Source organism: Carya illinoinensis, chromosome 5, assembly GCF_018687715.1.
Source record: "Carya illinoinensis cultivar Pawnee chromosome 5, C.illinoinensisPawnee_v1, whole genome shotgun sequence".
Lineage (NCBI taxonomy): Eukaryota > Viridiplantae > Streptophyta > Magnoliopsida > Fagales > Juglandaceae > Carya > Carya illinoinensis.
This window is the reverse complement of record NC_056756.1, coordinates 4,259,722-4,281,717: the sequence shown is the minus strand read 5'-3', so window position 1 is coordinate 4,281,717 and position 21,996 is coordinate 4,259,722. Positions and strand designations below refer to the sequence as shown.

General features: G+C 38.1%; 3 protein-coding genes and 1 pseudogene across 5 annotated transcripts; 1 reads left to right on the top strand and 3 right to left on the bottom strand.

Annotated features, from left to right (window-relative positions):
* The first annotated feature begins 342 nt into the window (after nt 1-342).
* On the top strand, nt 343-5,632 carry LOC122311262 (2-(3-amino-3-carboxypropyl)histidine synthase subunit 1). 2 transcript variants are annotated; one of them, XM_043125743.1, is made up of 2 exons: nt 343-1,819; nt 5,415-5,632. In XM_043125743.1, the coding sequence occupies exon 1, from the start codon at nt 419-421 to the stop codon at nt 1,796-1,798; it is 1,380 nt and encodes a 459-aa protein (XP_042981677.1). In that variant the 5' UTR covers nt 343-418; the 3' UTR covers nt 1,799-1,819; nt 5,415-5,632. The 2 variants fall into 2 exon arrangements, with proteins under 2 accessions (XP_042981677.1, XP_042981676.1); XM_043125742.1 differs by lacking the exon at nt 5,415-5,632 and adding an exon at nt 2,733-3,207.
* LOC122311261 lies at nt 2,984-7,617 on the bottom strand (annotated as a pseudogene).
* A 145-nt stretch (nt 7,618-7,762) lies between these two features.
* Nucleotides 7,763-11,703, bottom strand: LOC122311264 (fructose-1,6-bisphosphatase, cytosolic). 2 transcript variants are annotated; one of them, XM_043125745.1, is made up of 13 exons: nt 11,454-11,697; nt 11,121-11,302; nt 10,799-10,846; nt 10,615-10,689; nt 10,274-10,335; nt 10,037-10,103; nt 9,804-9,917; nt 9,500-9,586; nt 9,169-9,239; nt 9,033-9,098; nt 8,796-8,882; nt 8,546-8,621; nt 7,763-8,091 (listed from the first exon to the last, which is right to left on the bottom strand). In XM_043125745.1, exons 2-13 carry the CDS (start codon nt 11,277-11,279, stop codon nt 7,972-7,974), a joined length of 1,032 nt encoding a protein of 343 aa, XP_042981679.1. In that variant the 5' UTR covers nt 11,280-11,302; nt 11,454-11,697; the 3' UTR covers nt 7,763-7,971. The 2 variants fall into 2 exon arrangements, with proteins under 2 accessions (XP_042981679.1, XP_042981680.1); XM_043125746.1 differs by lacking the exon at nt 9,500-9,586 and having other exon boundaries at nt 11,121-11,703.
* A 1,998-nt stretch (nt 11,704-13,701) lies between these two features.
* Nucleotides 13,702-16,944, bottom strand: LOC122311263 (actin-7-like). Its single transcript, XM_043125744.1, has 5 exons — nt 16,790-16,944; nt 15,954-16,021; nt 15,402-15,795; nt 14,437-15,050; nt 13,702-14,272 (listed from the first exon to the last, which is right to left on the bottom strand). The coding sequence occupies exons 2-5, from the start codon at nt 16,008-16,010 to the stop codon at nt 14,207-14,209; spliced, it is 1,131 nt and encodes a 376-aa protein (XP_042981678.1). The 5' UTR covers nt 16,011-16,021; nt 16,790-16,944; the 3' UTR covers nt 13,702-14,206.
* Nucleotides 16,945-21,996: the final 5,052 nt, after the last annotated feature.

Here is a 21,996-nt window from a genome sequence, read left to right as displayed (position 1 = left end):
TATTACATATAATCGTGAAGTATATAAACGTTGTATAATTATTTTGAAAAAAATAAAATTTAGTGTTAAAAAATTAATTTCCTTTCGTGTATGTTTCAAAATTTTTTTTAAATGATTATACGGCATTTACGCATTCAGCACTGTAACTATTATTTTTCATCAATATATGATTTATCCATCATGCTTGAGATAAATATTTAAATTCTTTATTCATAATTGATTTAAATAGATCTTCTTATTTCAATAAAGCCAAAGTCAGTTAATAAGGAGAATTATAATATATGAAAAATATAATGCATTAATTTTAATAATTTAAGCTATAAAAATACAAAACTCAGGAGAGGTAATTTTCACAAAAATAAACGAAGGGTGGAAAGAGGGGAGTCTAGACGGAACATCGCCTCGAGTCATCTGTGTCATGGAGCAGCGGCGGCGGCAGCAGCTGCAGGAGGAAGCCTCCCAAGAGCTATCATCAGTCAGTGAGAAACCCGCATCGGCAAGAGTAAGAACCGCACCAAAGCGTTTCGTTAAGAGCCAAATCCCGGATAACATACTCAACGACTCAACCCTGAACGCCGCCATCGCTCTTCTTCCTTCCAACTACAACTTCGAAGTCCACAAGTGCGTCTGGCGAGTGCTCTCCGCCAAAGCCAAGCGTGTCGCCCTCCAGCTTCCGGAGGGCCTCCTCATGTACTCCCTCGTCCTCTCCGATATTCTCACCTCATTCGCCTCCGTCTCCCAGTGCTTCGTCCTGGGTGACGTCACCTATGGCGCTTGTTGCGTTGACGACCTCTCGGCCTCGGCCCTCGGCGCCGAACTTCTCATTCACTACGGGCACAGCTGCTTGGTCCCCATCGACTCCACCTCCATCCCCTGCCTCTACGTCTTTGTGGACATCCAAATCGACATCCAGCGCCTTCTCCAAACCCTAACGCTTAATCTCCCCGCCACCGCTACCAAAAGTATTGTCCTTGCCGGAACCATCCAATTCGCTTCGGCGATCCGATCCGTCAAGCCTGAATTAGAAAAGCACGGTTACCAGGTCTCAATCCCGCAGTCGAAGCCGTTATCGGCGGGCGAGGTGCTCGGTTGCACTGCGCCAAAGATTTCGAAGGATGGTGGGGAGGTGGAGGAGGAGAGAGTCATAGTGTTTGTGGCGGATGGTAGGTTTCACTTGGAAGCAATGATGATAGCGAACCCGGGAATAAGGGCGTTTCGGTACGACCCTTATATGGGGAAGCTGTTTCTGGAGGAGTATGATCATAAGGGAATGAAGGAGTCGAGGAAAACTGCAATTTTGAAGGCGAGTACAGAGGCCAAGAGTTGGGGCATCGTGTTGGGGACGTTGGGGAGGCAAGGAAATCCCAGGATTCTTGAGAGGTTGGAGCGGAGAATGGAAGAGAATGGTTTCGATTATACGGTCGTCTTGATGTCAGAGATCAGTCCACAGAGGATGGCATTGTTCGGGGACACCATAGATGCTTGGATTCAGATTGCGTGTCCTAGGTTGTCCATTGATTGGGGTGAGGCGTTCGGGAAGCCGCTCTTGACTCCATTTGAGGCCGAGATTGCGCTCGGCTTTATACCTGGTTGGTGGGAGAAGAGTGTTGCAGTGGGTTCAGGTACGGGATGCTGCGCCAAGAATGAGTCTTGCAATGAATGTGGAAACGGGGACTATCCCATGGATTATTATGCTCAGGATGGTGGGGACTGGAACTCATCTTATGCGAAAAACAAGAAGCCGTCCCGGCCTGTGCGGAGAAATATTGTGTCTTCTACTCATGCTGCTGTTTCTTAACATCGGATCGTTTCAACGGAGGTTTTTTAATTTTTCTTACTCGTAGCTTTAGTCTTGTATTCTCAATCGTTTTCTTTATAACATCTATAGGGATCCCCATTTTGTAATGTTTTGATTCATATGTGTGTTTAAAATGGTTTTGATCGTGTATCTTTTAAGATGAAAAGGACCGTGCTTAAAACTGTGATTGTACTGTTACTTACAAAGCCAAATTGGTGAAGAACCGTTCTTCACTAATGGTTTTGATATTGGCACCGATGATATTCTTCTTCTGAGAGCTGTTTATAATACGTTGAAAACAGCATACAAGTAGTTGCTATTATATGGAATGTGCATATTTTTTTTTTCTCATTAGTATATAGATGCCAAACGTGTGAAAGTATTAATGAAGAGAAACCTGGAGAAGGAAACCTTCGGCCCTTATGCCAGTAGTGGAGTAACTTGTTACTTTCAGGAGAGGTTTTGACATTGAGTTGATATAAGATGAAAGTTGAATAAAATATTGTTAAAATTATATTTTTTTAATATTATTTTTATTTTGGAATTTGAAAATGTTGAATTGTTTATTATATTTTATATGAAAGTTATAATGATTAGATGAGATAAGATGAGTTTTGAATCAAAATTGAGCAAGGCAAGAAAGAACTAGCCCTTTGTTTCTACCCCTCGAATCCCCGACTGGTGCTGTTAGGTGAAATGATTTGCTGTGCCAGGGATAAGCTTCATGCTTAGAGCTTGATCTGTTATGGACTTCTTTGCATTGGGTTCTTTAAATTTTAGTTTGTTAGCTGGGAAAGCTGTTTTGATTAGCGTAATGCCTTCAGGGATATTGCCCCTGTGCAACTTTTATTTTGTTCAATGGCTGCTGTTTAAGTGGAGAGATTGATGTTTCAGTGTGGTTGTTGCCATGTACTTAAAGAGACTATTTTTGCAGACTGGGATCGCGAGAGAAATCTTGAGAAGTTAAATTTGGAAATCTGTGGCTATTATGTTATGATCAACGGCAAGAAAATGTTGCTCCATTGAGTTTGACACTGTTATGATGCAATCATTAAATTATAATCCCACGGTCAGGGATCTCCAAATGAGTGCTCTCCATCCTTACGGATTCAAAATGATCCTCATGCCTCATTGAAATGCCATCCCCAACTCTTAAATGGGTAATGCACCATAAGATGGAAGAGATGTTTGAAATCACACTTTGCTAACAAGGAGAACGAATTCACAGAGATGTTTATATGAGGAATAATTACGGCACTAGGGAGCAAAAAAGTGGTATGAGAAAAAGGTCGAACTTGTTACAAACTTATTGTTTTTCTTAAGTTAGAGATTTGTGTTCAAAACAGTAGCAAATCGTGCAGGCAAGGAACCCTTGTAAGCATCTGATACAGCGACAGCAGCTTCTGCCAGATTGGTCTTCATTTCTGATATATTTGACTCCACATGTTCTTTGTATCTTGAGACTGAGTCAACCAATGTAAAGAGGTCATAGGCACGGATTTGAATTTCTTCTTCACTTTGACTGATTGCTTCCTGCAACCTCAACTTGGACGTCTGCGAAGTAACATGAAGTTAATTAGGACACATCCAGCGTGCAATACTCCCCAAGGCCTAAATCAAACAACTGTCTATAGATACCAAAGGGAGAAAACCATTCACTTCTGAGGTAGCCAAAATAGTAGGTCACAAATTGTCTTTTCCCTCATATTTTTTATTCTGAAATAGTCAAGGCCTTATGGGATGAAATTCTCTCAAGACTTGGTATCGCATGGGTTATGCCAAAGAGGGTAATAGATTTATTGTACTCCTGGCAAGGGATTGGAGGAAATCGACAGATTGCCGCTGTTTGGAAAATGGTGCCGTTATGTCTAATGTGGTGCACTTGGAGCGAAAGAAACAGCCGCTGTTTTGAGGATAAGGAACGCTCCCCGGCTGGTTTTAGGGTTTTTTTCTTTCATAATTTGCTATTATGGGCCTCCTCTATTATACTAAATGGAAGGAGTTTTAGCGACTTGTATGCTACTATCCGTAGCACGTAGTTTGTAATTAGACTTTTTCTTGTATACTTCCTGTGTACTCGGGCTTTGTCTTTTTACGTGGATTAATAAAATATCTTTTATCTATCAAAAAAAATATATTTTTTATTCATCCTCCGCAACGTAAATTCTCTAGCTGTTTGACTAAGGAAGAAACAAGGCAATACCTTCAGAACCTCTGCTACGTCTCTTTCCACAACATCTAAGTCATCTGCCTCCCTTTGAACTTCCTCTATCATCGTCTTCACTTCTGCTGCACACCGGTATGTGTAGTCCTGTATTTCCTTCTTCAGCAAGTTCAGTTGAGCTTCCAACTGCAAGTCAAACTAATTTAACCAGCAAAAGATGAACATCCAACTATAAATCTTCATTATCTAATCGTCTTTCCAATCCCTCTATGAAACTTGAAGTTTTGCTTGGTAAGTGGGATAAAAATTTTGAGTCTAAGATAAAATATTAAAATATTATATTTTAATATTATTATTGTTTTGGGATTTGAAAAAGTTGAATTATTTATTATATTTTATATGGAGATTTGGAAAAGTTGTAATGATGAGATGAGAATTTTGAGTTTGAGATAAAATTTTTTTATTACCAAACCATAACTTACTGGTTTGGATTGAGAGATGATCTCGCCTCATTTCAACTCACCTCATCTCATCTTATTCCATTATTACAACTTTTCCAAATTTCCAAACAAAATATAATAAATAATTTAACAATTTCAAATTCCAAAACAATAATAACAATATTTTATTTAACTTTTATCTTTCATCTAAAACCATTTCATCTCATCTCATCTTCCAATCCAAATCTGGATACCATTGACATGTCAGGCAGTCAAGCCAATTATTTTTTGTTATAGTGCAAAGATCTATAACAATATGAGTAAGTATGGTATCCACACATCAATATCATAGTGCAAAACCTTGGTCTTGAAGCACTTACTTCGTCAATGCGGGATTGAAGTGCCACCACGTGATTTTTTTTCTCCTCAATCTTGGCAGCATTTTCCTTTGACAGTTGCTGAAGTGAAATCAAGTCATCTAATTTTTCCATGGAACTCTTCTGTATGTCATCAGCATAGGAATCAAGTGCAGGCTTAAGTTTTGATTTGTAATCAATACCCATTATTTCAGCAGGTGTAGACCCTTTGGCATTCAATACGTACTGAAAATGGTCACCAAGCTTTAACCTAAAACCACCACAAAAAGAGCAGTTATTTCAGACTTCATAAACACGCTACCATACCTGGTGGTAGTTTGCAAAGGTATCGATAAATATAAAAACAAGAAAGGAAAAAAGAAAAGAAAAGAAACGATCACTACACCATAACACTTTTCAGATGTTTACAGATCCCTACTAGTATGAAATGCACCAGTAAGAATTCACTAGTTTAGCATGATCTGCATCAGTATGAAATGCACAATTAATTCGAGTAATAGTCCATGATTCTACATAAAAGCTAGATCTCAAATAGCACCTCCTTGCCCAAGAACTTCTCATAAAGAAGTTTTTGGTTTTTATAATGTTTTAATAAGGCTACAATTGTATTATTGATTAGTCCTTTTGGAATATAGGTTATGCGGCTGGGCCTTTATTGGGAGCATTACAAATGGCATTAGAGCTTTTCCGACCAGAAATATGGGACTTGAGTCTTGACACCTGCGATGGACTAGCCCAATGAAAATGTCAAGAATATAAAGGGGGGCGATTGTGATACCCCATTCTAATAAGCGATAAAGGTAGGTGGTGTATGAAATACCACATTGTTTATGAATGAGAAGTTCTTGCTCTTTATAATGTTCCAATTAGATCTCAAATTGTATTATTGACTAGTCCTTTTGGAGTATAGGTCATGTGGTTTGGTCCTTCCATTGGAGAGTTACAGCTAGTGTGTTAGAACCTATTGAATATGTGTAAAGCATTGAAAAAAATCTTAAAAAACAATGTGAAACAAAATAAAGTTTTTTTTATTGGCACCAAGTGTCTAGAGACAACACCCCAACTAATTCCAGGGTGCACATGCTCTCAATAAGGAGTTTTCTCCGCAAATGCACGTTGGGTAATTCAAGAAGAAATTCCCTCAATTTGATGGCTTCTAGAAAGTGTTTGCACCCGAAGGTTTGAACCTAGACCTGGATGGAGCACTGACTGCTTGAGCGAACCTCTAGGCTCTTACAAAAGAATTCACCGCTCCCAATGTAAAGAACAATTGAAATATCTATAAAGCTTGGGGATGATTGATCAAGATTGGACAAAAAATAATCACCAACATCGATCTTGACGAACCATGTAAGAAAAATTGCAACATTCGGAAGGAATCCCACATCTCATTCAACTATAAAACCTGACTAAGAGGTCAAAACATCTGAAACGCTACACATGGTTGGATATCAACCATTACATGAACTACACATTGTGGATTGGATTCTGATTAATTTATGTAGGAGGGGGAAAAACAAAAACAAATAGATAGCGTTCTGTTGATTACTCATTACCGACGATGAACGGTAAATCATGTAAATCTCACATGGACGTGCATATGCACATCGAATTTATACCAATAAATGGACAATTAAGTGGGAATTGAATAACCTTCTCATAGCCTGGTTGCATTCCATGGCAAGCGCCTCTAGCTCCTTAAATTTGTGGCCAACCGTCACGTCAAGATCCCAGGACTTCTCGTCCCACGTGTTCCTGGCCAACTCTGCCTCCCCAATATCCCTCTCCATGGCCTGCAACTCCCTCCTCATCCTCTCTACGTCCCTTGAACTCATCGTCTGCGTCTCCGCCCTCCTCTTCAATTCCACATTTTCTGAGAAGGGACCGACCTCAACGCCTCAGCCTTCGCCTCCAGCTCCGCCACATTGACGCCCAAAACCCCAACATTCTCCCTCAAATCCTCCTTCTTCCGCTCCAGTTTCTCCACAAAAACACCGTCCAACGAGTCCACCGCATCGTCATCGCCGCGTATGTAATGCAAGTAACTCTCCAGGACGTACGCCTTCATCTCATCATTGTCGTTGTCGGGCGTCGAAGGCGACGACGACGAGAGATAATCATTGAAGAGAGCAATCTGGACGAGCCAGTGGATCAAGGCGAGAAAAGCGGGCCACTGGTGTGGAGTACCGGGAGATTTGAGGATAGACTTGTTGAATTTGAACGGGTAATTGAGGGACTTGAGCAAAAAGGGAAGATCTTCATCGAGTTTGGAGAAAGGGAAGTCAAGACGAGCGAGGAGGAAATGGAGGGCGGTGGTTATTTCCTTGGCGGACGGCAAGGGGGTTTTGAGGGGAGCGGAGGATTGGGAGGAGAGATAGGAGTTGATGGTGGATACGGCAGATTGTTGAATTGAGCGATCCTTGTAGAGCTCGAAGGTATTAGACGAGGCGGCGCGGCCGATTCCGACGGAGGAAGGGGGCCGGCTGCTGGCGAAGCTGGCATCGGAGTCTCGCCCGAATTGACGTAGGTGCTCCGATTGGGTCTGCGTCGGCGTCGGTTTAAAGGACTCCTTCGGAGGCCGCCGGCGACCGCCTGTACCTCTCATCATGTTTCGATTTGGGGGGTTGGGTTACGGTCTCTCTCGGACCTGCGCGTGTACTTCATTTTGAGTGAGTTTTCCCGCTTTGTGGGATTGGATTAGGGCTTAACCACCAACCAGGACTAAGCTCTGTTCAGAGTTGAGTTTCGGTTTGGGCTGCTATCTTCATTCTTTAGGTATATTGACGAGCCCAGCCCAGTCTTTCAAAAAGGGTTCAGACTCGGATGAGAAGTTTGTTTAATGAATAATGTCTCTTTGTATGAAACAAGTTCAAATCAAATCCCCCTACCTAGTTAACCTTGAAAATATCATCTTGAACAGTCAAGATCACACTTGTTTAATAACCGGTGGAACGGAAGACTACACCTGCCCAAAAGATGAAAATGTTTTCAAAAGAATAAACGATAAATAAATTTTTTTGTCCCAATATCCAGGAATTTTTAAATCATCTCCTGGGAAAAGAGTTTCAACCAGAAAATGATTAGCGAAGTATGTTTCTCAAAATGTTAAAGAAACATTTGTAGGTCAAAGGATTTGAGGAATTAAACTGATACACGAGGAAGAGTAATTGATGGATCATGGACTATGCAGGTTTAAGTAGTACTCTTTTCTTCAGCAGCAGCATAGAGCTCTTTAATGTCCTGGACATCATCATAGCTGCCAAGGAATACAGGGGACCTTTCGTGTATCTTGTTTGGAACCAAGTCAAGTGCCTGCAGTGACAACTTCTTCTGTGAGTTAACCAGCTTTAGCAACAACAGAAAAAGCAGAAGTTGAAATTGGTTACTTGGCATATCCAATGTTACAATTGAGTGAGTCAACTTTCTCCTTCAAAAGCAAAAAATGTATGAGAATGATTCTTCATTGCTTCAGGTTTTAGAAAGATTAGCTTCTGACATTTCAACAGAAAATATAAGAGAATTTTAAGAGGACTGGTTGTAATTCGCTTTTTAGTCTCCTGCTCTCTTAAGATTTACAGATTTTGTTGTTCTAAATGAGTTGTTGGAACTGCTTCAAAATTCATTTAGCGACCCCTTGGCTTTAGTTCAGGTGGTACAAGTACAAACAGGCTGTATTCAAGCTTTATAACTCATAGAAAGATTGTAGAGATATGGAATAACCAAAACAAAAAAATGTGCAGTTCAAAGGTGATCTGTTGGTACTCACCCGTTGCTTGCCAGTAAAAGCTTGACCTCCTGCCTGCTCCATCAAGTATGACATTGGAAAGACTTCATAAAGAACACTGTTTTATAGAACCAAAGCTTGTTATTGGCAAGCTAAGGCATTGACTTGAAGAATACATAAAAAACCAAAACAAAAGATGCAGACTACCACTTGTGGCAACTTGTTATAGTTAAGATAGCATATATCTGCAATGATTTTCTTGTGGGTACTGTAACCAGTAGGCAAAACATACCGTAGTTTTCCATTTGGGCTTTTCTTGTCGGCAGGGTACATAAATATGCCTCCGTAAAGCAATGTCCGGTGAACATCAGCAACCATGCTGCATTTACATAGTAGAACAGTCACTATTTTAGAACACACTAATGGCTCTGTAAAAGAGCAGAGGGAGAAGAAGCTAATTGATTAAGGAGATTTAATGCATATGCCAGTGAAGTAGATCAAAGAAAATTCATTCCTGGCTCCAAAATACCTTCCAATGTATCTAAGAGACTTGGGTGACAAACCATCTTTAGGAAACTTGCAGTTTTCTACATACCTGGGAAATAAGAATGTCAATCAATTTGACATTTAGAAATTATATGACAGGGAAAATGAAAAGCACGTACTTGGCAGTTGCCTCGTCCCAGTTTTTGGCATTTCCTTCATTTACCGAGTAAATCTTTCCTTTCTTGGGAATCTGATTAAAATAATTAACAGAAATTAAAGGCAAATCTCGTTCCTTGTGTTCAAACACCAAATCATGCATAATATATAACCAGAACTATGAAATGGGGTATCATACGGGCTCTGGGAATTGAGAATCGTTTTACTGTCATCTAACTTCTGTTTTCATCGAAGAGAAGAAAAGAAACCTAGTAATAGCTTCTCCTGCTTGGCTACCGAACCAAGTATAATGGAAAGAATGAAAAGAGATGAGAAGCTGAAAATGAAGGATACCTTGATGTCAGGGTGAGTTAATATGAACTCCCCAAGAGATGGATCGAGAGTGAACCCATTGACACCATTTCCGGTGCTAAGCACTAGCTACAGTTCCAAATGCTATGAAGTTATCATCGTGATCGAAGTGACAAGGTAGGAAAAATCTTGACTTTTAAAAACTAATCGCCGAGGGAATCGCTTCATTTGAAAAAATAAAAACAGAGAATAAAGCTACTCCAGCAGTTTTAGCCAAGAATTACAAAAAGGATTCATCTTGACACTAAACGTCTGTGCTATGATGCAGAGTAAGGATTGTTCCTACCGTGCAAGAGCTTCCGTACATGCAATAACCAGCTGCTACCATATGCTTTCCAGGTTGCAGAACATCATCAAGAGTGGGGTTATCCTTGTCTTTCACTAGGTAGATCCCAAAAATCTACAGGAAAGAGAAGGCATACAATTTACTACGCTCGTACCAAATCATCGCTGAAATGTAAAAATCTGTGCAAAAAGAAAAGCCAAAGTAACAAAATGCTAGAGGATAAGAAACCATACTGTTCCTATGGAAACACCACAGTCAATGTTTGAGGATCCATCCAATGGGTCAAAAGCAACAATATATCTGCACGTTCAACAAGAATTTTGAAATGGTTCCTACTATAGTTCTAGTAAAAGGTTGGTTTTTTTTTTTTTTCTGTTTTTTTTGAGGGGGGGGGGGGGGGGGGGGGGGGGGGATTGGAACCATTGAATAAAAGCATTGGACGGTGAACAGTGAAGAACTTTTGCAGAAACCTTCCACGAGTTGATGGCTCGACAAATGTAGCCTCTTCATCCTCTTCAGATACTAGGATGCACTGAAACAATATTGAATACACTATAAAATGGAACAATTCCCAAACAGTAAATTCCTTAAATATGCTTATAAATTGAACTTTGTGATTAAGATGTAGTAAATTTGTGAAAATAATTCATGTGTTTCTTAAATGGTACAGATTGAGCACTGCGTGTTGCATGAATGGTAAAAAATTCCATGCATTATTCAATGCTTTTATCCATGCAAATATCATTTCCCTTTCTGGATATATAATTGGAGCAGATTCTAGTACACTGACAGAAAACTTGGATAGACTTACTGTGCGCCCACTGCTAACTAAAGCCTTGACAAAAACTTCATTTGAAAGCACATCCAGTTTTTTCTGTTCTTCACCCTGAGAATGAAATAGGTAAACATGTTCATAGAAAGGATTTATGCAATCTTAGAGGATGAATGGGGGCACTAAAACCAATTTATATGGGAAAAGGCCACAAAGAACTCACCTGAACATTGGTCTCTCCAGCAAGTCCAATGAGTTTGGCAAGACCTGCCTGCAAAGGGAAAATTTTTCACTGCGCATAACACACCTAGCTAATACGCTATCTGACATTATCATTGTTCTTCCATGCCAAATTCTCAATAAAAATCGCGAACAACAAGTGACTGTCATAATCTCCAATTCATGTAAAAGAAACTCAAAAGGGGAATCAAAGCACCGCTGTCTCAGAAAAGTATTGGGGAAAAAGAGCAGAGGCAAGTCAATATACCAAACCATGCACGAAGATATATGTAAAAGATTGAGCAAAAGAAAAGAAAGAAAGAAACCTTGCTAACTGCGGAGCAGACGAATTTGCAGCCGAGAACAATGTGACTGAGCAAGATGGTGAAATCACCACGCGACTCTGGGTACTTGGACTGCTCGTTCAAAACATGACGCGTGATGGTCATCAAATCAGTTCTATAAGCTTCCGCCGCGTGATCCATTTTGCGCTAACGATCCCAAAAACCTGAACGTGCGACTCTCGTTCTATAAAGATCCGATAGATATACGAGACCGGTTCTAGCAAAATATCAGAAATAGGGAATGGAGATGAATGTGTGTTTGTGTGTGTATCGTATAAAAAACGAAAGGTGAAAGGAATATAATAAATTCCGCACCACTAGGTTGACACTCGCTCGTTAATTATCCCCAAAAAAAGGAAAAAAGAAAGAGAGACAACTCGGAGAGGAATATCAAATATGGTATAATATATAGTGGCAGAGGTGGTGATGGTGAGAGTCAGAGAAGAGGGAAGGAGAGAGGAGAGATGGGTATTATGGATGGGATTGGAAGGATGACACGTGGTGGCCAAGCCATGACGGACGCTTCTTGAGGCAGCGGATGATGAATCAAAGATTCAAGATAATGCCTTTGGGCTCCTTCTTCCCTTCTGTGTCTCTCTCCCGCTGTGTAGCCGTTAAATGTTCCTTGTCGTTTGATACGGAAGTTGGAAGGGACAACGGGTGGGGCAGTTTTCAGGGCATTTATCAAGGGGGACCTTGCTCTTCACATTTACGTACGCCACAATTTCTGTCTTATACTTGTAGTTGCAGTATATAAATTAAAATAGTAATCATTCTGCCAAATTTCTATAAATTATTCCCTACTTGGATAAGAATATTCTTTTCCTTTTTAGGAGAATAATTTCCAGATATAAGAAAATCAAGAGACAACATTGCTCAGCACTGCATCTCCAACAGACAACTTTGAAAATTTCAGGTAAAAAAAAAAAAAAAAGGTCAAAACCAGGACAACATGGCGCTCAAGGATTTTTATCTGCCGAGTTATTAGCTAACGAATCCCCAACGTCCAATTTTGAAAAAATTTCATGGGAAAAAAACAAAACCCTGGATAATATAGCTAGGAGGGTGCTTAAGGATTTTAAACAAGAGAAATGATTTCTACAAGCTCCAAATAAACAAGTCTTATATAAAGTCATTTGTAAAAAAATAAATTCCACTAATAAAGAATATTTTTTTTTTTTACACTTCTTTAGGTGGGACCCACTTTTTTACAAATGGCTTTGTACAAAATATGTCTATTGGACTGGTTTGGATTCAGAGATGAGATGAGATGGTTTTAAATTAAAAATAAAATTTGAATAAAATATTGTTATTATTGTTTTAAAATTTGAAAATTTTGAATTATTTATTATATTTTGTGTAGAAATTTAAAAAAGTTATAATGATAAAATAAAACGAGATGAAACGTTTTCTGAATCTAAACTAGGCCTAAATGTCTTTATCACTATGATCAACTGGAAATTATGTACGTTCTTCATGTCGTTAGTTGAGATTTTAATCTTCTAACTGGAATGATCGTATGGAAGATATGTCAATATCCACTTAAGCGTTAATATGATAATCAATTAATCGGGTGATCACGTATTCAGAATTTATCCTTGTATTCGAAGGAAAAAGGATAATTACAGTATTCATACCCAACTATCCTACTTTCTCCGATGTGTTCGATTATTAATGAAGTCATCTCCGTTCAAAATGTGAAGTAATCAGCAACCTTGGGCCTTAATTTTTCTTTCTTTAATAAGCAATTCTACTCTTCGCTGAGCTTCTTTGTCTAGAGCTAAGTGTGCAGCCCATTTTGATGACCCAACCCGATAAAAATTTTCTTATAATTTTTTGTTGAATTATCAATGAAGCGGTTTTGGGAGCAAGGCTCCTGAGAAAAATATTTGACCAATTTTAACCCTTTATCTGACCTGTCGAACCCGACCCGGTAATTAAAATTTAATATATATTATATTAAACTCTTGTACGACAACACCATATCTTAGATTTTTATAATAATAAAATTCTTTCCAGTTCTGTAAATGTAAGCACGGTGTCAAATTATGTAAATCTTATATTATGTATGATTAATTCTATATTTTATTTTAATTTTTCTCTTATCTTCCCTAACACAATGTATCGTAATCTTCCAGTCTTCTACCTAAATTTCCTCTATCGCCTCATACTGAATATTAAGCACTAGTACATGCCCATAACTTTCGAGCCAGAAGTGATACTGGAAACGTTTAGAGGCCACTAATGGCATCGATGGCGTTCCATGACCCATTCTAGATAGAGGACAACAATTTCCATAATTTTTTGAACGGCAAGCATATAAATTCATGAGAAAATGAGGTTCATCTAATAATACACTAAATTCCTCAGGTTATTACTCAGTTTGATTTTTAAAAATTTGGAGTTCCACAGGAGCTACACTCCCTAGAAATAGCATTGTTCGACTAACAGCTCCAATTCCACCTTGTCTTGCAAAATCCTTAATTGCTGCATACGGCTGCAGCATCAAGTCTATTCCTCATTACTAACATAATCCCATCCGAAACAAATATGCTAGGAAGAATTAATAGAACAAATGCCTCTTAACAAAGAAGCAACTCAACGAAAGAAAGACTACAATTGTTCTCGAGAAATGCCCACTACAAACTGACACAAAAATTTAGTCACTCATACAAAGGTATTAACAGATAAGAATCCCAGCATGGGAGAAAAAAGGCAAAGAAACTTTTTGATGAATAAAAGGCAAAGAAACTTACCCGTCTCTTAACTCAATGCACCTAAGTTCATGCCCAAAAGATGAGAAACGATGTCCCATAGGAAACAAGACAGCTACCAGCTAGGTTCCAGGCCTAGCTAAACTATTGCCAATGTATGTTGGCTTCTAAGACTCACCGAGACAGCATACAACATGTTTATAGCTTACAACCCCAAGCATCCAATACTCTAATCATATCTCTTCTCCATCAGTAAAACCAGAGCTTCAAAAATCAACTAAGCTTAACTCACATGTGATACAAGACTAAAGTGAAGAAGACTTTTGATTCACCACCAATCTCTTCCTCAATAACTCAGAAGCATTTCCGGTGGACAATAGCCGGACCAGATTCATCATATTCACCTTTGGATATCCACATCTGAAACATAGGAAAAGGACAAAAAAAAAAAAAAAATCAACAAAACAACCAAACAAGATCAACAAACACCCACATGCTAGTCCATCCACCAGAAATCGAATGAAATAATCAGGAATTCCCTAAAAGTTATTTTAAAGAGCAAAAATGTGATACATGGGAGTTACCTGTTGGAAGGTACTTAGAGATGCTAGGATTGATCCTCCAATCCAAACACTGTACTTTCTCTCAGGAGGAGCAACCACCTTGATCTTCATGCTGCTGGGAGCAAGAGCCGAAATTTCCTTGCTCATCCGATCAGCAATTCCAGGGAACATGGTCGATCCACCGCTAAGCACAATATTTCCATATAAATCCTTCCTGATATCCACATCACACTTCATAATGGAGTTGAACGTAGTTTCGTGGATTCCAGGAGCTTCCATACCAATGAGAGATGGCTGGAAGAGTACTTCTGGACAACGGAACCTCTCAGCTCCAATCGTGATAACCTGTCCATCAGGTAACTCATAGCTCTTCTCAACTGCAGAGCTGCTCTTTGCAGTCTCCAACTCTTGCTCATAATCCACGGCAACATAAGCAAGCTTCTCCTTTATGTCACGAACAATTTCCCGTTCTGCAGTGGTGGTGAAAGAGTACCCTCTCTCAGTAAGGATTTTCATCAAGGCATCAGTCAGATCACGACCGGCAAGGTCCAACCGAAGTATTGCATGGGGGAGGGCATATCCTTCGTAAATTGGCACCGTGTGGCTCACGCCATCACCAGAATCCAAGACAATACCTATCCAAGCCACAAAGTCAGTGAGTGTACAAGTATGAATAGATCTATTGGAAGAAGGAAAAAAGTCAAACTCTGTAAGAAAGAATTCGAGGCATCTCCCAAAACTGTAATTATAGTCAAATTCACCTCCTAGTTCTACGTGTCTATCTCACCAACAGTTTCTTAAAATTCCATTTCATGTCGCATCATATTTCACTTTCATGGACACAAATTCCACCGGATTGAGCGAACTAAAAAACTGTACAAGCCAATCCGTATGTTTGTCTTGAGAGTAAGTTAAACTGAGCTTTCCAAAGTTCATGATTCCAAAATAGATGTCAGAACCAGAAATCAATGACTACTGATGCTAACCTGTTGTACGCCCACTGGCATAAAGGGACAGAACAGCCTGGATGGCAACATACATAGCAGGCACATTGAAAGTCTCAAACATGATCTGGGTCATCTTCTCCCTGTTGGCCTTAGGGTTGAGTGGTGCCTCTGTAAGAAGTACCGGGTGCTCTTCAGGGGAAACACGAAGTTCATTGTAGAAAGTGTGATGCCAAATCTTCTCCATGTCATCCCAATTGCTGACTATGCCATGCTCTATAGGATACTTCAAGGTGAGGATACCCCTTTTAGACTGGGCTTCATCACCTACATAGGCATCTTTTTGACCCATTCCAACCATGACACCAGTATGGCGAGGTCGCCCAACAATACTTGGGAACACTGCCCTTGGAGCATCATCACCAGCAAACCCAGCCTGCACATATCAGGAGGCATAAGACAGATATTCATGTTGTTAAAGCAGACATATCCAAAATTGTTACACAGCACAATATTCGAGCAAAAGACCCCATTTGATTAAACATGGAGGAAATTATAAATAACCAATTAACTAAATAGGAATAATTCGCTAACCTTGACCATGCCAGTTCCATTGTCACAGACAAGAGGTTGAATATCCTCCTCGGCCATCTTTTATAACCCTGCACAAGGAAAACGGTATAAAGTAGAGCCCACGAAAGTTCTGACTAATACTAATAGCCATACGAATGATACGAGCCTTCGTTTTTTCTTTTTTTTCTTTTTTTTTTTGGGGGGGGGGGGGGGGGGGGGGGGGGTGGTTCTTGCGGCACCATAAAAGCTTCTTCCCTTCAATGAAGTTAATCTTGAAATTTGGAATTTGAAGAAGCTACTATTTAGGGAATAAACATTTCCATCCTCTACATCAGTTTCCTTAAACAATATTAGCAGGTGTAAAAAAAGGGAAAAAAAAAAAATCCGAACTCTCAAAGTCAAAACGTGGCATGTTCAACAGTGTTCCAGAGAGTAGTCCAATAAAAGACACGCTTCATTTCCTGTACCAACTCACAGATGGTACGAGTTCTCAAATATATAAACTTCTATAAATCACTGATTTAGATTTCTTCTAAGTACAGATGGAATTTAATTACAGAAATCTCCAGAAAATCAAATGACGACGTAGATGCTATAAATTTTTCAACTGCACCAGCATATACAAGGATGCCCCAACACCCAAATCCATACATACAGAGAAACCAATACAGACTTCAAGATATCAAAAACTAGAAAATATCCTGGTTGGGAAACAGCAAGAATGCTCTAGATCAGTTAGAAAAGTACTGTGATGAAAAGCAATTTTCGGAGAATCGGATTCCAAATACGCAAAGCTAAAGGTGTCATGGAAATCATATAAAACAAATTAATCAATAACGATGTAGATCCACACCAACCTCGTTTACAGAGAAGCTTTGGCTTTAGGGAAGAGATTCGGAGTGAGAGAGTTTGGAAAATGGCAGGGAAGCTGAGAACTGGAAGCGAAATGGGTGGCAGGTGAGTGAGCTTGGTTTTATAAACCCAAATTCACGACATCGGGTCAGTTTGGTTTCGAGGGGAAAGTTATTCGGGACGGAGAATAAATTGTGAATCTCAAATACTTTTCTGGTTGCCAAACGGAAAAATGTGGCGGTGACGTGTGAGCTTGACTTCTGTTTTTATTTTTTCTTCGCCTCGTCAGATTATGGGACAGGAAAAATAATCTTGTCTGAATTTTCGGTCGTTTATATCTATGAGAGTGTATTTTCCACGTCAGCAGGGCGGCTATTTTTTTTGTGGGTGGGTGGTCGGTTTGGGCATGCTGAGTGCCGACCATGACTTGGAAATTTTGGTAGATTTGAGTTGGCCAAGGGCCACTCCGTTTTAAAGGTTTTCTTTTTAAAATTAGAAGACAAACATATTATGAATTTCATTACATACAATTATTTTAATATATTTTTTATATATTTTATTTATATGATTAATCAAAATATTTATTTTATATTAAAAAATATGACATAATCAATCACATTAATAAAATATATAAAAATATGTAAAAGTAACTATATAAAAATTTTTGATATATTATTATGGTAAAGCTATAAATTGGTCTAGACCCAATAGAACTATTTTTATTTACAAGTTAAAGTTGCATGTTTATTGTAAAATTATATTAGTTATAATAAAGTTTAATATAAAGATTTGTATATAAATACACGGGAAACGTTTTAGCAAAGCTCATAAAAGTAAATTTAAAAATTAATGTGTCTTAATATAATATATTAAAGTGTAAAATTGTTTTTATTGTAAAATAAATTTAACGTATTATATAAATTTATGCGGAACCATAAATTTTTCTAAGTAGGACCAATTTTTCTAACTTATGGCACATGTATGTAAAATAAAACAAAAATGACAAATCTTAATCTTAGTTTCACGAAAAAAACATAAAAACGTAATTACATATAAAAAGTCAAATATCAATAATTTGTTATATACATGCAAAGGTAAAATTCTAAATATACAACTTAATATCTATTTTAGATTTATAAGGACAATGATATTCATCTATTATTACTTTTGTAATAAAATATTTAGAATTTTTTTTCTTAATCAAAATTATCAATTGATTTTTTAGAAGTCTATCTTCCATTATAATATATAAGGTAGTTTATCAATTTTAATATAAAATCTAGATATTAGTTTGGTGTTACATTAAGCATATAATACTATAATTAAGATCTTAAATAAATATTTTATTGTTCGATCAAGTCTACAAGATAAGAACTTCTCAATTATTTTTACTATAAATCATCAAATTTAAATAATTTCTTGAATTTATTTTACTTCGAGATTTATATTAAAAAATATAATATTATGATTACGATAAATTAATCTTAAACATATGATTACGATAAAATGGCATATCAAAAAGACTACGCAACAAGATGAAGCACGAGGCTGTGAATTTTAACCCAATAAATGCGTCATCTCTTCACGTGGACCAAAAAGATAGACGACGTCGTTAATATAATCTAATATGAATGATATTATGATGCGTAGTTGTTATAAAATAATATTATTGTATTAAATAAAAGAGGAATATATTACTATTAAATTATAAGTGCATTTTGAAAAATTCAGAGAGAGACTATGTAACAAAAATGGCACCAAAACTAAGCAAATGTTATAAAACTATCGAAAGGAGAGAGAGAAAGATAGAACTTAGAAAAGTTATGAAACTTATGAATTTCTTAAAGAATTCAACGATATATATAGGCGTACAAATGGAACTATGCAAGTTACTATGCAGTACTATGCTGGCACTGTGCATATTTACTATGCAGTACTATGCTGGCACTATGTGCACTGTGCGATGTCGGCCATTTACTATGCCGGTTACTATGCAGTACTATGCTGGCACTATGTGCACTGTGCGATGTCGGCCATTTACTATGCCGGTTACTATGCAGTACTATGCTGGCACTATGTGCACTGTGCGATGTCGGCCATTTACTATGCCAGTTACTATGCAGTACTATGCTGGCACTATGCACTGTGCATTTGACGGCTAGCTCAAGGTGGTCATACAATTTTACAATGTTATTTTACAACACTCCCCCTTTGGATGACCACATATAATGAATATGCCTCGTTAAAACCTTGCCAAGGAAAAACCCTGTGGGAAAAAACCAATGGCGAAGGAAAAAGAGTACAATATTCATGTGTACCGTAAAATGCTTTAAGATTGCCTCATTAAAACCTTGCGAAGGAAAACCCAGTGGGATAAAACCTTAGCGAAGGAAAAAGAGTACAATCAGCATAAGTCTTCAAGACGTTACTCCCCCTGAAAAGTGCATGATAAAAGGTCTTCAAGTCTCCGCATTCCAATGTTCTGCACAATCTTCTTAAATGTTGCAGTTGGTAATGCTTTTGTGAATAAATCTGTCAGATTATCGCTTGATCGTATCTGCTTGACTTTAATTTCACCTTTTTCTTGAAGTTCATGAGTATAAAAGAATTTAGGTGAAATATGTTTGGTTCTATCACCTTTGATATATCCTCCTCTAATTTGAGCAATACAAGCAGCATTATCTTCGTATAAAGTTGTTGGACTATCATTAATCACTGGAAGACCACACTTTTCTTGAATATGTTGGATCATTGATCTTAGCCAAATGCATTCTCGACTTGTTTCATGAATTGCAATGATCTCTGAGTGATTTGAAGATGTAGCAGATAGTGTTTGTTTGACAGATCTCCATGATATAGCAGAATTTCCATAAGTAAATACATATCCAGTCTGAGATCTACCTCTGTGTGGATCTGAAAGATAACCTGCATCTGCATATCCAACTAATTGTGGACTTGAACCATATTGATAAAATAATCCCATATCAACCGTACCTCGAAAGTATCGAAGGATATGTTTAATGCCATTCCAATGTCTTCGAGTTGGTGCGGAACTATATCTTGCAAGTAAATTAACTGAAAATGTAATATCAGGCCGAGTGCAATTTGCAAGATATATCAGGGCTCTAATTGCACTGAGATAAGGTATTTCAGAACCAAGAATTTCTTCATTGTCTTCACAAGGACGAAATGGATCCTTCTGCACATCAAGTGATCGAACAACCATTGGAGTACTCAGGGGATGAGCTTTGTCCATGTAAAAGTGTTTCAAGACTTTCTCTGTATAATTTGATTGATGAATGAGAATTCCATTTGGCAAATGCTCGAGCTGCAGGCCGAGACAAAATTTCGTTTTGCCAAGATCTTTCATTTCAAATTCATTCTTTAAATATGTAGCAGTTCTTCTGATCTCTTCAGGAGTTCCAACAAGATTTAGATCATCAACATAAACCGCAATAATAACAAATCCGGAGTCTGATTTCTTAATAAAAACACATGGGCATATTGGATTATTCTCAAATCCTTCTTTCAATAGATATTCGCTAAGGCGTTTATACCACATGCGTCCGGATTGTTTTAACCCATATAAAGATCTTTGAAGCTTAATAGAATACATACTTCTGGATGTACTCAGATTAGAAGCTTCAGGCATTTTATATCCTTCAGGGATTTTCGTATATATGTCATGATCTAATGATCCATATAAATATGCGGTGACCACATCCATCAACTGCATATCCAATCTTTTTATAACTGCCAAACTAATCAAATATCTGAATGTGATTGCATCCATAACAGGAGAGTATGTTTCCTCATAATCAATCCCCGGTTTCTGCAGGAAACCTTGTGCAACAAGTCGTGCTTTATATCGCACAATTTCATTACTTTCATTACGTTTACGTATAAATACCCATTTATATCCAACGGGTATTACACCCTTTGGTGTTTGTATAATTGGTCCAAAAACCTCTCGCTTTGCTAGCGAGTTTAATTCAACTTCAATAGCTGATTTCCATTTTGGCCAGTCATCTCTACGTCGACATTCTTCGACAGTTCTTGGCTCAATTTCTTCATTACTTCTGGTAATGTCAAGAGCCATTTTATATGAGAATATGTTGTCGACAACAGTTTTATTTCTATTCAAAATTTCTCCTGTATTCATGAAATGTATCGAGATCTCGTTATTTTCAGGTACCTGTCCCTCTTCAAGGGAAGACATTTCATGAAATACCTCTTCAGGAGGTTCTTTCTCAGGAGATTTACTCTCTTCATGAGCATCAATTACTCTTATGGCCTGTGTTGGTATGGACTCTTTAGGAGTACCAAATTCATTTTGTATTTTCCTCTTTCGAGGAATTTTGTCCTTAGCACCAATAGGCCGTCCACGCTTCAGGCGTATCTTAGACTCGCCTATTGCTATTTTGGCAACTTGTCCTTCAGGGACTGCAATCCTTGCTGGAACATTAACAGCAGAAATATATGATTTTACCACACCTTTAGTGTCAGTAAATGCATCCGGTAATTGGTTTGCAACACTTTGCAAATGAATAATCTTTTGAACCTCTAGATTACATTCTTTTGTACGAGGATCAAATTGGGAAAGAGCTTTATTTTCCCAAGTAATTTCTTGTCGTGCTTCAGGCACCGACTTCTCATTACACAATATTTGTCGTGCTTCAGGCACCGACTTCTCATTACCCATTGTTGGAAAAATGGATTCGTCAAAATGACAATCCTCAAAACGTGCCTTAAACATATCTCCTGTAAGAGGCTCAAGGTATCTGATAATAGATGGAGAATCAAACCCAACATATATCCCAAGTCTACGTTGAGGGCCCATCTTTGTACGTTGTGGAGGTGCAATTGGAACATATACAGTACATCCAAAAGTACGAAGATGAGAAATATTTGGTTGCTGACCAAATGCAAGCTGTAATGGTGAATATTTGTGATATGCTGATGGTCTACCTCGAATTAATGATGCTGCATGAATTATAGCATGTCCCCAAGCAGAAATAGGAAGATTTGATTTCATGAGTAAAGGTCTAGCGATTAGCTGAAGCATTTTAATCAATGATTCAGCTAAACCATTTTGAGTATGTGTGTGGGCAACTGGATGTTCAACATCTATTCCTATTGACATGCAATAATTATCAAAAGCTTGAGATGTAAATTCTCCTGCATTATCCAATCGAATAGTTTTAATTGGATA

Bases quoted from the DNA above. Each gene is read 5' to 3' on its own strand.
- LOC122311263 (XM_043125744.1), bottom strand. From the start codon at position 16,010: ATGGCCGAGGAGGATATTCAACCTCTTGTCTGTGACAATGGAACTGGC. The intron at 15,796-15,953 runs GTTAGCGAATTA...TGATATGTGCAG, and splicing joins ATGGAACTGGCATGGTCAAG to GCTGGGTTTGCTGGTGATGA. The intron at 15,051-15,401 runs GTTAGCATCAGT...TGGCTTGGATAG, and splicing joins TGCCAGTGGGCGTACAACAG to GTATTGTCTTGGATTCTGGT.
- LOC122311262 (XM_043125743.1), top strand. From the start codon at position 419: ATGGAGCAGCGGCGGCGGCAGCAGCTGCAGGAGGAAGCCTCCCAAGAG.
- LOC122311264 (XM_043125745.1), bottom strand. From the start codon at position 11,279: ATGGATCACGCGGCGGAAGCTTATAGAACTGATTTGATGACCATCACG. The intron at 9,918-10,036 runs GTATGGTTTCTT...TCTTTCCTGTAG, and splicing joins GTGGTGTTTCCATAGGAACA to ATTTTTGGGATCTACCTAGT. The intron at 9,587-9,803 runs GTAGGAACAATC...TTGGAACTGTAG, and splicing joins TGTACGGAAGCTCTTGCACG to CTAGTGCTTAGCACCGGAAA.